Source organism: Urtica dioica, chromosome 3 (genome assembly GCF_054948205.1).
Source record: "Urtica dioica subsp. dioica isolate 48M chromosome 3, U.dioica_male_clone48M_v1_H2, whole genome shotgun sequence".
NCBI classification, from domain to species: Eukaryota; Viridiplantae; Streptophyta; class Magnoliopsida; order Rosales; family Urticaceae; genus Urtica; species Urtica dioica.
The window spans coordinates 11,053,393-11,070,312 of NC_142758.1; the positions used below are offsets into that span (position 1 = coordinate 11,053,393).

At 40.4% G+C, this 16,920-nt stretch overlaps 2 protein-coding genes across 6 annotated transcripts; both read left to right on the forward strand.

Annotated features, from left to right (window-relative positions):
* Positions 1–4,113: 4,113 nt before the first annotated feature.
* On the forward strand, positions 4,114–4,741 carry LOC149402378 (uncharacterized). The gene is made up of 2 exons (XM_089608346.1): positions 4,114–4,490; positions 4,567–4,741. The coding sequence occupies exons 1-2, from the start codon at positions 4,114–4,116 to the stop codon at positions 4,739–4,741; spliced, it is 552 nt and encodes a 183-aa protein (XP_089464472.1).
* Positions 4,742–13,016: 8,275 nt separating this feature from the next.
* On the forward strand, positions 13,017–15,114 carry LOC149402379 (increased DNA methylation 3-like). 5 transcript variants are annotated; one of them, XM_089608132.1, is made up of 4 exons: positions 13,017–13,126; positions 13,337–13,398; positions 13,757–14,486; positions 14,581–15,114. In XM_089608132.1, the coding sequence occupies exons 2-4, from the start codon at positions 13,345–13,347 to the stop codon at positions 14,820–14,822; spliced, it is 1,026 nt and encodes a 341-aa protein (XP_089464258.1). In that variant the 5' UTR covers positions 13,017–13,126; positions 13,337–13,344; the 3' UTR covers positions 14,823–15,114. The 5 variants fall into 5 exon arrangements, with proteins under 5 accessions (XP_089464258.1, XP_089464259.1, XP_089464262.1 ...); XM_089608133.1 differs by having other exon boundaries at positions 13,032–13,126; positions 13,334–13,398; XM_089608136.1 differs by having other exon boundaries at positions 13,041–13,126; positions 13,334–13,398; positions 13,707–14,486.
* Positions 15,115–16,920: the final 1,806 nt, after the last annotated feature.

A 16,920-nucleotide genomic window follows, 5' to 3' on the forward strand; every position in this document is an offset into this window, starting at 1 on the left:
GTGAATATTAAAATTTAAATAAAAAATGTTACTATTTTATTAATGACCGGATTTCTTACCTTACCTCCACGTCACCTTCCTCACTTACCTTGCCTCCACGTCACCTTCCTCTTCATTTCTTCATTGACCGAGTTTAACCAGAAGAGAGAGAGAGAGAGTGAGAGCGAGCGACAAAAAAAAAAAAACCGTCCAACTTCCTTAACCAAACCGTCTCGATTTGTTTTTCAAACTCCATAATCTCACTCACTTCGTCACTCTCGTCCATTCTTCGCCCAAGAAATGAAGATAAAGAACAAGTCGCCGACCAAACGCCCCCCAAAAGTTCCAAAACCTAACCCTAAAAAGAGGAGTCTTCCTCAATCATCGGCTGAAACTCCACCTCCAGTGACGCATGCATCCCCGCGTCGGAGTCCACGCGTGACTTTTGGCTCGGAGTCACCAATGCAAAACTCCCCGGCGAAGAAATGGAAGAAGGTTCTTGCGCCGCCGAAGAAGAAGAGGAAGGTGGTTCTTGAGTCGCCTTCAAATTCTGACTCCTCTGTTCCTTGTACATCCGAGAGACATCAAAAGGTGAGTTTTTTTACTTGCATGTTAATTTTGTGTTGATTATGTGTGGATTTTGTGTTGATTCATGGGTTTGCATGTTTATTGTGTGTTTCATGTAACTGTTAGTTTGTCAAAAGTGTTCATTTTTTACGTTATTGGGGATTATGTGTGTATTTTGTAAGAAAATTAGATTTTTCTAGGCTTGCTCATATTAGATCTAGGTTCTATGAATTGTTTTGTGTCACACATTTCTGGGTATCGTGATAATTGTGTCATGAAATTTATGGATTTCTGTGACAATTGTGTCACGAAATATATGGGTTTCGTGACACCTATGTGACGAAATTTCTGGGTATCGTGACAACTATATCACGAATTTCTGGGTATCGTGACAACTATGTCACGATACCCTGAAATTCGTGACACAATTGTAGCGAACCCCATAAATTTCGTGACATAGGTGTCACGAAACCCTAAAAATGTCGTGACACAATTATCACGAAACGCAGAAGTTTCGTGACACAAGAGTCACGAAACCCAGAAATGTCGTGACACAATTGTCACGAAAACCACAATGTTTATGTGTTTAATGTTCCAACTCATATGTGTTTAATGTTTTAACTTTTATGTGTTTAATGTTGTAATTTTTAGGGTTTCATACGAAGGATAAAAGAAGATGAAATAGAGTCAGGCTACTCGTTCAACTTCCATGGGAACTTGGACGATTTCGAAAAGGAGACCGGCATGACCGCCAACCAAAAAGACTTATTCAAAAAGACGTGTTTTGGGCAGTTTCTAGACATGCCCTTGATAACAAAATCGTCCAGAATAATAAGCCATTTGGTGTTGAGATCTGGTTATTATGATGAGGCCGGTGCATCTAACGATTCTCTGGTCATGGAGATTGGTGGAAGACCCCGCGAGTTCACCAAAGAGCACTTTTCCCTGATCACAAGGTTAAGATTCAGCGAAAACTACGCAGAACAACCACGGTACGCTAATGTGGTTGAGGGAGGGCTATACAATGTCACCTTCTGTAATGGTGCTCTTTGCCGGAAAAGGGCCAACATTGGTGCAGTCCTTGAGAGTAGCCACGAATGGCCAGATGAGAGAAGGGTGAGACTACTCCTCCTCCACTTTCTGTACAATGTTCTCTTGGCGGCCGAGAAGACCGTCAACCTCCCCTGCGATAGCTACATCAAGATGGTGGATGACCCGGTTGTTTTCAACAACTACCCATGGGGAGACGTCGCCTGGAACTTCTTTCTAGGTTCTATCGTGGGCTTTGTGAGCAAGGCCAAGACCATCAAGGAGGGTAAGAACCCAAAACTCCACCTGCCGGGTTTCGTGCTCCCACTCCAGATATGGGGTTACGAGTGCATCCCACGATTCGTGGAGCTGGAGTTCGCCTCAATACTCGTTGCCGACGCAACGCCGCTGATGAGGCGTTGGGCTACTAAATCAGGGAAGGTCTTGGAGTCCCAACTACAAAAGATTCGATTCCAAGAGGTATGAATATGATTGATAAGAATATGTACATTTAATTAAATTTTGATTAACTTCGGACCTCTTCTAGATCGAATTCAAGCCGATCGGTGGTGAGGTAGAGTCTGCGAAAACTGCGAGGACTGTTGTGAGCCCCTCTGAGAAGAGGGGGAAGAAGAAAAAAGAAGACATTGTTACCACAGCATCATCATCAATTGAGGTAATGGTTTCTTAAGTAAAGTAAATTCGTGACAGTAAAGTCACGAAATCAAGTAAGTCACGAATTCGTGACATGTAAGTCACGAATTCCAATATTTTTGTGACATAACAGTCACGAAAAATATTTGATTTCGTGACTTTCATGGCACGAGTATACGTGATGTCGTGACATCTATGTCACGAAAGTATGTCACGAATATAATTGATTTCGTGACTTGTATGTCACGAAAATACTTAATTTCGTGATTCTATTCTCATACAAAATTATTTGTTCATTGCAGATACGCATGTCCGCAATGGAAAAGGATCTGAAACATTTCAGAATTGAGTTTCTTGAGTGGAAGAAGCAGTTTTCCACTGAAATGCGATCCATTTCAGAAACCTTGAAAGAGGTTCTGGACAAGCAACAATCTCAGGATGATGATTTTGTCAACCTCCAGAAATATGAGGAGGAGGTGACGGAGAAGCAAGGAGAAGAAGAAGAGAACAAGGAAGAGGAAAAGGACAAAGAAGAAGTGAAGGACAAAGAAGATGAGAAGGACAAAGAAGAGAACAAGGGAGAGGAGAAGGACAAAGAAGAGGAGAATGACAAAGAAGAGGAGAAGGAAGAAGTAGTTGTGGACAAATCAAATGAGTTGGAGAACAAAGAAGCCGAGAAAAATGATGAAGATCAGCCATCTATTGGAGGCCAATGTAAAGAAGATGATCTGCAGAAGAAAAAAGATGATAGTGAAGATGACGAAGACGGTGGGAGAGGTCATGAAGATGAAGGGCCAAAAGAAGTAGACAGGAACCAAATGCACGCTGATGGCGGCGAGGACCAGACCCAAGCCGGCGAGGACCAGACCCGAGCTGAAGAGACCCAGGAGTCTAAAACGCCTATGCGACGTCCAGAGGCGGCTGATGAGGTCTGTTCCTCGTTGTTGAAGATGCCTGGAAAGCTCATAATGATTTCATCATCAGATGAAAAGCCTACTCGCCATAGGAGGGCGCCAGCGGTCTTCACACCGACACCCGCGCCGGCTGTGTTTACGAGGTTCACACGACCACTTCGGCCACCGTCAGTCTATCCATTCTCCTACCCTAAAGACGAGATTTATGTGGGAGATATTGCAGCAATGGCTAAATGGATTAAAGTTGGTCTTAAATCGAATCACAAAAATGCGTAAGTATCTTTCTCCTTCTTACATATATTGTCTGGTAATTTTAAATAAAAATGAGATCTAATACTTGTGATTTTTCAGCAGTCCGAAGTACAAGTCACCAGAAGAAGATTTATCTCCCTCGTTCCATTTTACGGTGGTTGAGATTACATCGAAGACGTGGTTTTACTCTTTGTGGACCCCGGTTGAGTGGCTTACGGGAGAGGTACGTCCGCTCAACCAGGTTTTTTAGAGCCAGGGATGACAAACACCACTGCACTTCGGATTGTTTTTTGTTTTTTTTTTTGTGTGAATGTAAATAGATATAACCATGATTTTTCTAGCTTTGTTGTGACCTGTTTTTTATTTGGTTTTTTGAACTTCATGTAATAAATTCTATATGTCGTGACAATGAATTTCTGAACCTGGATGTTCACTTGGATTTCGCTTGTTATTCTACATACTCAATAGTCAACTGCATTTATTTGTTTTTAATATTTAGTACGTGACAACATTGTCACCAGAAACTGTGTTGTTGTCACCACATGAAGATAAGAATCTGGTGACAATATTATCACGAAGTGAACACTTATATGTCACTGATTTCTGTGAATTTTTTATTTTGCAGCATATGGACGTCATTTTCTACTACTTGAGAAAGAAGGGGAAGTATGGAAATGTCCGAAAGCCGTTTACGACAACCAACTCGTACTTTCTACCAATGCTCACCCGATGCCATGATGCTTGGTCCAAAGCGAAGAACAAGGACGTGTTTGATTGGACGGACCATTTAGTTGTGCTTGACTACATAACTGCCGAAAAAAAAACAGGTTTTGCAAACACTCCATGGGCAGATGTTAACACTATCTACGTCCCTGTCCATGTGCCGGACCACTGGCTCCTTGTCGTAATTTTCCTAAGCCGTAGAGCGCTAACAATATACGACTCTATGGACTCGAAGTATGCACGCAATGTTCGTGATAGCATACAGATGATGGCGGATTTTATCCCCATTGTGTTGGCCGTCGTCGGTTTGGGAGATGGCAACTCGGAGCCATTTAAAATAGTAATAGTGCCTATGCCACAACAATCCAATGGGTAAGATCTCTTCTCATAATTGTTTATCATGTTCTATTTTGATGTATATTTAATACTAGTAAGCAACCATGAACAGGGGAGACTGTGGCATGTTTTGCGTAAAGGCTGCCGAATTTATGATCCATGGGATTCCGGTGAGTAGTTTGCATCAAGACAATATTTCCATGTACAGAAAGAAGATGGCAACCGAGTTGTACAAGCACGGGGCATTAAAGATGGCAAACAATGTTGAGTCAGACGAAGAGAATTGAAAGTAGGAGAAGCGATTAGTGATCCAAATTTTTTAAATAGGGTGAAGTGTATTGTTTTGGAATGTCTTTGTGATGGCGGTGTGACTCTTAATTCTCCTTTGTAGAATTTGTGTGACAAGGTAGTCACTAAGACATGGTCTATGTTTTATAAGTACGTATAGGGGCCAGTAAATTATTAAATATGTAACTCTATACTCTTTTGGATGTGATTATATGAAATACAATTCATATGATTTATATGAAAAATGGGGATTTCGTTACTTCTCTGTCACGAACAATGGGCACTTCGTTACTTCTCTGTCACGAAAATTAATATAATGTCACGAAAATGGGATTTCGTGACGTTCCTGTCACAATGAGTATAACGAGTCTAACCTGAACTCCAGCTTTTAATTGTATAAATTTAAATTTAGTGCTCCACCTATCACGACTCTCCCGAAAGCCTAGACGATTGCTATGTGGCTTCCTCTAGGTAACGGGTTCGAACCGTACTCAAGTTAAACAACTACAAAATAATAAAATGAGGTATTGTAAAATACCTCTTTTTTAATTTTTATATTTATCATTCGTACCTGTCACGAATATTATGCACTTCGTGACGTTCATATCACGAAAAAGGGGAACTTCGTGACGTTCCTGTCACGAAACATGGGGACTTCGTGACGTTCCTGTCACGAAAAAGGGGAACTTCGTGACGTTGGTGTCACGAAACATGGGGATTTCGTGACGTTCCTGTCACGAAACATGGGGACTTCGTGACGTTCCTGTCACGAAACATGGGGACTTCAAGTCACGAAACGGTACGTTTTCGTGACATACCAGTCACGAAATTGTTTCCTTTGATGGAATTTAATGAGAAATCTCTTCTTCTTTTCATTAAATCCGTCGTAGGGGATCAATGGTTGTTATGAATATTAAAATGTTAAAATTTGAAAAATAAATGGACATCCTACCTATAATATCAAGAAAGTATGAGAAGGATAAATGGTAAGTGAGTTCTACTTACCTAGAACATCTGGACGAACTAATGCGTTATGTATCGTTAAGTGTTGTTGACATACATTCATTTGTCCCATTTCATTTCATCATCTCAAAGGGACAGAATTTAAAGTACTCTAATAAACATATGAACATAGGTGAATGAGGTTGAACGTCATGTCGTCCGACATGTCGTTTTCAACTCTAATTTTTCCTTAATGTTGGAATGTTTTGATTAATAGCGTTGGTATTCCTCCCAAAACAACTCATTTAAGAGTCTAGGATGTCATGACGTTCCTCTCACGAGAAATAGTGATCTCGTGACGTTCCTGTCACGAATATTATGCACTTCGTGACGTTCATATCACGAAAAAGGGGAACTTCGTGACGTTCCTGTCACGAAACATGGGGACTTCGTGACGTTCCTGTCACGAAAAAGGGGAACTTCGTGACGTTGGTGTCACGAAACATGGGGATTTCGTGACGTTCCTGTCACGAAACATGGAGACTTCGTGACGTTCCTGTCACGAAACATGGGGACTTCAAGTCACGAAACGGTACGTTTTCGTGACATACCTGTCACGAAATTGTTCCATTTGATGGAATTTAATGAGAAATCTCTTCTTCTTTTCATTAAATCCGTCGTAGGGGATCAATGGTTGTTATGAATATTAAAATGTTAAAATTTGAAAAATAAATGGACATCCTACCTATAATATCAAGAAAGTATGAGAAGGATAAATGGTAAGTGAGTTCTACTTACCTAGAACATCTTGACGAACTAATGTGTTTTGTATCGTGAAGTGTTGTTGACATACATTCATTTGTCCCATTTCATTTCATCATCTCAAAGGGACAGAATTTAAAGTACTCTAATAAACATATAAACATAGGTAAATGAGGTTGAACGTCATGTCGTCCGACATGTCGATTTCAACTCTAATTTATCCTTAATGTTGGAATTTTTTTATTAATAGCGTTCGTAGTCCTCCCAAAACAACTCATTTAAGAGTCTATAAGATGTCATGACGTTCCTGTCACGAAAAAGGGGCACTTCGTGACGTTCCTGTCACGGATATTGTGCACTTCGTGACGTTACTGTCACGAAAAATGGGAACTTCGTGACGTTCCTGTCACGAAAAATGGGCATTTCGTGACGTTCATGTCACGAAAAATGGGGATTTCGTGACGTTCCTGTCACGAATATTGTGTACTTCGTGACGTTCTTATCACGAAAAATGGGGATTTCGTGACGTTCCTGTCACGAAAAATGGGGGCTTCGTGACGTTCCTGTCACGAAAAATGGGGATTTCGTGACGTTCCTGTCACGAAAATGAAGTCTTCAAGTCACGAAACGGTACATTTTCGTGACATACCAGTCACGAAATTGTTCCCTTTGATGGAATTTAATGAGAAATCTCTTCTTCTTTTCATTAAATCCGTCTTAGGGGATAAATGGTTGTTATGAATATTAAAATGATAAAATTTGAAAAATAAATGGACAGCCGTTCTACTTACCTAGAATATCAAGAAAATATGAGAAGGATAAATGGTAAGTGAGTTCTACTTACCTAGAACATCTTGACGAGCTAATGTGTTTTGTATCGTGAAGTGTTGTTGACATACATTCATTTGTCCCATTTCATTTCATCGTCTCAAAGGGACAGAATTTAAAGTACTCTAATAAACATATGAACATAGGTGAATGAGGTTGAACGTCATGTCGTCCGACATTTCGTTTTCAACTCTAATTTCTCCTTAATGTTGGAATTTTTTTATTAATAGCGTTGGTAGTCCTCCCAAAACAACTCATTTAAGAGTCTAGAAGGGGATGTCATGACGTTCCCGTCACGCAAAATAGTGATCTCGTGACGTTCCTGTCACGAAAAATGGGGACTTCGTGACGTTCCTGTCACGAAACATGGGGACTTCGTGACGTTCCTGTCACGAAAACTGGGGACTTCGTGACGTTCCTGTCACGAAACATCGGGAATTCGTGACGTTCCTGTCACGAAAAATGGGGATTTCGTGACGTTCCCGTCACGAAACATGGGGATTTCGTGACGTTCCCGTCACGAAACATGGGGATTTCGTGACGTTCCTGTCACGAAAATGAAGTCTTCAAGTCACGAAACGGTACGTTTTCGTGACATACCAGTCACAGAATTAAAATCAAAACATTAAAACATTAAAACATTAAAACATTGTAAATATTGAGTACCTCATCTCGAACTACATTTTATTTCTTTCCGTCAACCCCCCTTTGGCAAGCCGGCAAATCTTTATGGTCTTCGACAATAGCTCCCTTTGATTTCAAAAATTCCTCCCAATTCTCGCCGAATATTTCTTCAAGAACGGAGTTAGCCATCAAAACCGGAGATTTGTAATCCTCACCTGCATGCATCTCTACATACTCGTTGTATTCAGCGTCGCTCATGTCATGACGCTTCTTTAATTTCCTGGGAGGGCGCGGATATGGAATCATGTAATATCTCGCGGTCGAGTTTCTACTTCCTGAAGGCATCTCCGACGTCTCATTCACCGTCGACACCTTTTTACTCGAATCGCTTCCCTTCGTCGTTGGATCTTTAGCGTCCATTTCACCGTTAGACTCTTTCGAACAATATTATCAGTTTGATCTGAGGTAAATATTTAAGGTCGGATAAATATGAGGATTCCTTACCTAACTTTTGTACGTAAATGCTAAAATAAATTTTCTTACCTAACTTCCAAAGTTAGTTGTTCAGTAATTTAATTGCTATTAATGCCATTTATTGATATTAAATATCCATATCCCAATTACCATGTCGGTCAAAACAGCGAAAGATATCATGGTTCATGAAAATGGCTCGAACTTCGTGACTTCTATGTCACGAAAATGGAATTTGTATCTGTTACAAAACACAATACATAATCCAATACAACACATACACACATAAATCTGTTACCTTGAAATCTGTTTACATCATACACACATATATTACAGCAAACATCATAATAACCAACAACACAATAATCAATCTCAGCCTCCGATTTGCTCGACAGTGATGCTCAATATCCAACTGCAACTGGTCAATTCTTCTCAGCAATCCCGGAATGATTTTCTTTGCTCTTTCAGAAACTTCAGGATCAACCCATTGAAAAAAACCACACCCACCCTCTGCCTGAAAATCACCAATTATAGCCTCAAAAATCAGGTATTTGTTTCTTGTATTAGAGCATATATGAGTTCTGGTTGTATTCAAACAGGATACAATATCCGGGCAGTTTGAAAGACACGGCAACTACATGTCTTCTCTCTCAAATTTACAGCCCACTTTTGCCCCTCTCTATCAACGACTTCAAACTCGTACACCGATGATGGACGCACCTGTTCCGCACCCAATACCATTTTGTTTACGGGTTATAATAAAAAACATCTTATAAAAAAAATTAAAAATTGAATGCCTATCACGTACCCCCAGTCCAGTAGATTTAGCGTGGTATTCTTCAAGTTTTTTATTCGCGTCAACGCAAAGGATCGTCAATGTTCCCAACGCTTTTTCTCTACGTTCGTAAAACCATTTACTCATTCTCTCCCGGATAAAATCAAATAGCTTGGCAATAGGGAACTCTCTCGGTTTGACATTCATTGCATTCAGCGACTCGGCATTGTTTGATGTCATTATTGAGTACCTCTTCTCCGTGTAGAAACTACGAGCCCATTTTTCGTAGCCTACGTCGTTCTGAAGATACGCTCGGACTCTTGGATCTTCCTCATCTATCATAAGCATATACTTTTCAAACTCTGCATACGTGTATGCCTTTGCTGCAGCATAGAACGTCCAATTCACCTCTTTTGATAGACCTTTGATTTGGTTCTTCACGTTCTTCAAAAGATGAAACATGCAATAACCATGGTCTGAGTTAGTGAAAACCTTTTTCACACTGTTAATGATTCCCGCGTTCCTGTCAGACACTATGACCTGATGTGACCTCTCCCCGATTGCTTCCTTTAACCTTGTCAAGAAGTAAACCCACGATTCAGTAGATTCTGAATCACCAGCGCCGAATGCGAGGGGGTAAACTTGTTCATTCGCATCCATACCACATGCTAAAAACAGTGTGCCTTTATAGTAACTCTTCAAAAAAGTGCCGTCGATGATAACTACGGGCCGTAGATACTTCCACCCCCTTTTCCAAGCACTAAACGACATGAAGAAGTATTTGAAACGGTGGGATCGAGGAGTTGTGACAAGGTCGAATGACGAACCTGGATTGCTAGTCGACCACATGTACATGAATTTAGGCAGAGATCTATACGATGCATCATCGGTGCCAAACAATGATGATAGTGCCGCCTGTCTTGACCTCCATGCTTTTTTGTAGGACATGTCCACTCCAAAATCTTGTTGCATGTAGGACATGATGTCTTTGGGTTTGCATGGTGAACATGAGGGATCGATGTACCTGTGTTTCATAGTCTCGCCTACAAATGTGGACGTAGCCTGAGGATGTTCTCCTTGTCTGAATTGTGTAGCACACGTGTGCTCAGAATCATACCTGCAAGAATGTAAGAGCAATGTTAATTTCGGGTGACCACGATAATATCAATGTAGAAATAAGTAATAAGTCACCTCCTCACTTCAAAGATCTCGGATGTAGTCTTTTTTACTCCACGAACAGACCACGCGCATGAGTCATCTCGACAAACAACATGGATATACCGTTTGTTAGAACTCTTCGTCTTGAACGTAAAATGTTTGGTGATTGCTAACATGCATAAATGTTTCTTCAGAGTTGCTTTGTTGGCGTACAATCCTCCTTTGACTAGTCTCAGCGGAGAGTGCATATCTGACACATCAAGGTCAGGATGCATATTTTGGTTATCCGTGGAAGGCGTAGCGCATTGACTCGTCCTCCTCGTTCTAGAGCAAGGCGTACTAAACCGTTTTGGAGTGCCTGAGCGCGGAGGGGTCTGCCATGGTGTGCCTGAATGACTCTGATTCGGGTCGGGGATCTCGGGAGAACTAGCCTCCGACTTAGGAGAACTAGCCTGAATGTCCGCTTGTGCTGGTTGACCGGTGTTCGGAGTTGAACCAACGCCTGAGTCCGAAACCAACGGCTCTTGCTTCAATGGCTCCATATGTATTACCAAACTAAATTTGGATCTGTCCGGTTTCTCCTTCCGAAGATGCAAGTAACATTTCAAACTTAGGTCGGAGTCAATACTTACTGGGGGTACCGACCCTTCTGTCTCATAAGAAACACGGAGGACTTGATTTTTAGGTGAGCGATTGAGCGTGGCATACAATAGCTGCATAAACACCTCGTACGTTGCTTTTGCCGGTATTAAGATTCCCACTGCACACCCAGGGCCAGCCTCGTATCGTTCATGTTTCACCCATCTACCGCTATGCTTGACGAAGGAATGAATGTCTTTCATAACTGCAAATAGTGGAGATAAAGTCATATTAAATTATTTTCTCATAAAACTTTATTATATGCGCAGATATATAGTAAGCACTTGAATCCATATTATATAATATCGTTCATGTTTGTCATTGCAGACTTTAGTTTCGTGACAATAGTGTCACGAAATAATTTAATTTCGTGACAATAGTGTCACGAAATAATTTAATTTCGTGACAATAGTGTCACGAAATTAAATATAGTGACACGAAATAATTTCGTTTTGTGACTATATTGTCACGAAATATGGAGTCATGCTGAAGCTTTCGTGACTATGGGTGTCACGAAATAATTTAATTTCGTGACAATAGTGTCACGAAATAATTTCGTTTTGTGACTATATTGTCACGAAATATGGAGTCATGCTGAAGCTTTCGTGACTATGGGTGTCACGAAATAATTTAGTTTCGTGACAGTCACGAAATAATTTCGTTTTGTGACTATATTGTCACGAAAATATTGAGTCATGCTGAATCTTTCGTGACAACGTTGGTCACAAACACTGTAACGAAATGGCTATGTTTGAGGGAGCTTACCGGAATAAAGAGCGAAAAGAGTGTCAATGTGGGAGCTTGCTGCGCCGGAAAGGGCAGAGAGAGACGGCGGCGAAGGTGGGTGGCCTTGGAAGACGACGGACGGCGCGAACTAACAGAGAGAGGAGGGATGGCCGTCAAGTTTGAGAGAGAGGACGGACGCCGGCTGAGATCCAGACACCCCGACGACAATGGGACACGACGCCAATGGAGGTGATGCGACGGAGACAATGGAGGAGATGAAACAAGTGCAGTGGAGAAGATGAAGCCGAAATGAAAAGAAAGGAGAGATTGAGAGTATGGTTTAGTTTTTAGGATTCTTAAAAAAAAATAAATAAAAAATAAATAAGGGTATAATGGTAATTACATAAATAGAAATAAATGAAGAGGTCCTATTGCTGACCTTTTAAAAAAAACGTCCAAAAAAATTATTTGCCCTTTATTTACTCCTAGTTTTGGAAAACACCCTAAAATGAAATGCACTTTAAAGCTAAACAACCTGCTTGCAAAATTGAAAAATGAAACAAAGGTAATTCGAGATGTGCACCTAAAACGAGATCGTTATTCTACTGCCGTACACACCAGAGATTACATTTTTTTGTCGAATGGTGCTATCTCATATAGATAGACCAATCTGATGATACTTACACCATCAAACATAGCATAAACGACATCTGTGGGAGGCTCATGCGACACACCAACGCCGCTGCCTCCTAAACGCACCCGACAATCAGAAACCATCAAGTTAATGTGCGGAGTGTGGATCTAATTCTTTTATTAAAATATAAGAGCATATTGACCCGTATATAAAAAAAAATCAAGATTATCCATTCAGTTTAATCGAAATGCGTGATTTATACCATGTTTTTAGAAATAACAGACGTATCGTTTCAGTTTCATATAAATGATATATATATTCCCTAAAAATATGTTGTATTTCAAATACCGCTATTTTAGTTTTTTTTTTTATAAAAATCATTTCAATTCTCCAAAATACTTTAATGAAATAATTTTTTATTTTTAATTTTTATATAAAAAATTAAATTAAATTTTTTTTTATAAAAGGTTAAAGATTTTTATTTATAAGAGAAGTTTTAATTTTTTTAATAAAATAGAAAATAAACATTTAGTATATTAAGAGTATTTTGGATAATTCAAAATATTTTTTGTAAAAAAATAAACGAAAATAGTGGTATTTGAAATATAACATATTTTCAGGAGAGATATATGTTTTTTATATTAAACTTAAGTGTATGATATTTTAAAAAATGTGAATAAAAAAAAAAAAAAAAAAAAAAACTCATAATGTGGGTGTACGAGTTATAGATAAGAAGCAACTACTGAGCGCGACTATCTTTCGCCATTCTCTCTCTCTCACAATGTGAATCTGATTAGCGCCATTGCTTTCACTCATCTCTATGCGGTAATAATTTAAATTATGTTAGATCTCGTTACAAAATCAAATGGATTTTCGGGTTTTAGGGTTTTATATACTTGATCGGCCGAATGTTCTCTCAGGGATTTTGGCTTTCCATTAATCTTTTGGGGTAGGAATTCGTGCACGTACGTGTATAATTCGCAATGTTTTTCCGTTTGTATTATGATTCTTTCTGTTTCGTTTTTTTTTTAGCAGGGAAGAACATGGATAGCAAAAGTATTGAAGGCTTGTTTAAGGGATTGTTGATAAGCGGAAAGGTAAAATGAAAAATGTAAATTTTTGGTTATTTTAAAATTGGAAAACTTGCCGAACCATGTGAATCATTTCGACTTGTGAAGACTTTATCTTCTCATATCACATGAAAATGCTTGTTCAGATAAAGATTTTATAGCTCAGGGGACATGTAGACGAGTTACATTTGTGATCAGTATCGGTGACTCCTTTTTTTAAACTATGTTGTTGCAATCCCACCCAGACTTACAGTGTTGAGATACAATGATATACAATTTACTCTTTCAGTGCGGTGAATACACTGTTCTAAACTACATTGTGGTGGATTTTGTAGGAATCTACATCTTTGATAGAATAAAATCTCATAAGATGGACTTGCTACAGAAAAATGGGTGTGGCACGAGTGAAGTTAGTTCATCATTTGAGGACCAGTTATTTCTGCTCAACTTCATTATGGGAACCTACTTGGGTCCTGACATCACCACCGATGATCAGAAGAGATCCGCGTTTCAAAGACTATCTGAGAAGGGTGCTCCTTCTTATGTGTCCGCTGATTTAGGCCCTTCATATGTCAGCGTGGCAATGCTGGAGAATCTGTACTACTTTCTCCTCCGAAATGCTCATTTTAGCCTTACCTTGAAGCCGAAAATGTTCCACGAGTATCTGAAGGGCCATCTCACCAAAGAAACTCGGCAGTTCACAAGCTTCTTTCCTTTGGGTCTCCACAAGCAGATATGGTACCCCACGAGCTTCAGGATCGTGAAAGGGATCGCTCTTATCAAAGATCCAGATCCTTCGATGTCCCATATTGAAGAGAGAGATTTAGAGAAGTTCAGGGTTTTGGCACACGTAAGTAGTCTCAAGATAGATACGAACGAGTTTGTTGCTTTCGAGCACAAGCATCAGATCGGCCTATGTGGTGCAGCCGAGACACTCTCAGGCCACAAGAGAAGCCGTGAGAAGAAGCGTATTCCAGAGTCAGAGGTGTCGATCGTCGTGTCGGGGAGCGCTAAGAAGGGAAAACCCGGTCCCGCAGTTGGAATGGTGGACGTTGGTTTCAGCAAAGCCGCGTACTACTTCCGAGTTGCTCTGCCGGGAGTCAGGAAAAACTATTGTATGTCTAGTTTCTTACAGACTCCGTAGATCCTTTTTCCCCCCTTCCCAATGTAGTTCTAACCTGATTCAGAATCTGATTTTGTGGTGGACAGGTAAATTCAGCTGCGAGATCGAATCAGAGGGTAAGGTTCATATTCGGGGATTGACACGCGGAGGAGAAGAAACCATAAAGAAACCTTCGCGGGTTTTCGAAATGAAGTTCAGGCAATTGTGCCCGTCCGGTTCTTTCGCTCAGTCGTTTAGCCTTCCGGGACCCGTGGATCCGAGGCTTTTTGCTCCGAATTTCAGATCAGATGGCATTTTCGAAGGAGTGGTCGTAAAACGCGGGTTGTGATCATGTCACTTTCCAGTATACATTCAATTTTTTGCAGACTAGGGCAGTTCATATAATGTATGTGTCACATGTAAGGCCTAAGGGGCTCTCAGTTTTGGGTTTTGGGGTGTAATGTTGTCTTTGTTCGCTGCTTTGTTTGTGGGGTAATCTTTTTGGCATTTACACCCCACCGCGTAAGTATGTTTTAGATACATACGTGTACATAAGTTTTCTGTACGTGTGTATTGTCGTTTGTGCTGGGATGTAACTAACGTTTCTCTTGATGTGTAAATAAGGTTAGTCAACAGATAAAGGTTCTCTCTATAAAAGCTAAGACTTTAAAAAGAGCAACAATGTGATATGAAAACAAACGAATTCTATACTGCAAATATTAACTCAATAATCGCCGAAGAAAAATCTTTGACTATTTCCGTAACATGTTGATGGATAAAATTAGTATAATAAATGTCTCACGAAGAGCAGTTATTTCCGAGAACTCCGAATGTTTAGGTAAGATTATCTTTAAATACAGACGAATCTAGTTAAAGAGAGAAAATAAATAAATGTGCTGAACAATAGGTGAAGTTTGTGGTGAGTGCTGGTGTGTGCGTAAATATATGCACTTTCTTTCCTCAGTGAATTCCTCCTCTATTTATACGGGTCTTTGGGTCGAGTACGTGGGGTGATCAGTCCCACGTTCTTGACGACTTATCAAGTAACCGGTAATGGGTGGTTACTCCTCTTTTGCTCGGCATATAACCGTTGAGGTGTGCGTTTTGCTTTAGCTATAATTTATTTAAATGTGTTTAGTTTGTTTTGACTAGTCTTTGACTTACCAGCTTCTCTTCTCTTCGATGTTTTGCTCGGTAGAGTTCGTTCTTGCCTTATGAATCGGGTCGTTCCTTTACCTTCATAATCCCTCGGACTTATTTGACTCGGGTTTTGTGGTGGATTCCTCTTGTCCTCGGTGCTTCCAACCTCATGCTCAGACTTACGCAATCATCCCGACCGTCTATCTCGAGTATATAGCTTATTTAGGATTTTGAAATCATTTCTCGCTTTTTCCAAGGTTTTCAGTGCGTGTTTCGTCTTTTGAACTTATCGGTCGCGTTGTTGACGAATCTTTGCTTGTAATCTTTTTCGTTCTGCATTGGGCCTGGATAAGTTTCTGTCCATTGTCAAGGGTGTTCCGCCGAAAATTCGATATTCCTAGAGATATTATTTTGTCGATCCTTGAGGAGCATGAGAAGCCATGTAACCCTCCTCCAAGCAACCCTCCTCCAAGCAAGGTTGCCTTTAACAAGGCAATTTTCAAGGTAATTGGGTGATTGTTTGTGCATCCGCTGATTTATTTGTTCCTGAGTGAGCTTGGATGTGCTCCGACCCAGCTCGCGCCCAATGTCTACAAGATCTTTGTCGGTATGACGGCTTTCTGGGCCAAGTTTTATGGTACTCCTCCGAGATTGGAAGATTTTTCTCTTTTCTATAGTATGAAGTCGAGTCCCAATCTGCAGGGCTGGTACTATGCTCATGCTCATCAGGAGTCCGAGAAGATTGTAGAGCGCCTTCCAAGTAGTCAGAAGAACTGGAAGTATTTTTTCTTATGGGTTGAGGGGGCTTATGGTTTTGACCAATGCCAATTGCCTCCAAGTTTTCAGAAATTGGTGATTTCTTTTGTGTTGAACTCTTTATGCTCGATAATTACTTATACTTAGTCTTTTCGATTTCAGGTCCTCTGCCTAATTACTACGAGCAACAGATCCCAGATCTCTCTGACATCCTTGATTTGTTTGAAGAAGAGCATTCTTCCTTTGCATTCCTGGACCCTAACTTTCTCAACGACAATTACCGCTACCCTTATTAAAGTAAGTGTTATACGATTGTGATTTTTCACTTATGCTTATTGATCAATTAGCATTGTTAGTCCTAACGTGGTTTTCCTAGACTTTTGCAGAGATGACGAAGAAGAGATCTGTCCTTGCTGTGGTTTCGAGTAATTCCAAACGTCATCGTCCGTCTAAGTCCTCGACCCCGACTCCGACCAAAGTAGCGTAGCCTTCCAAGCCTTCTCGTGGAAAGGAGGTTTCCGAGCCTTCCGAGGTCAAAGAGCATCTGATGC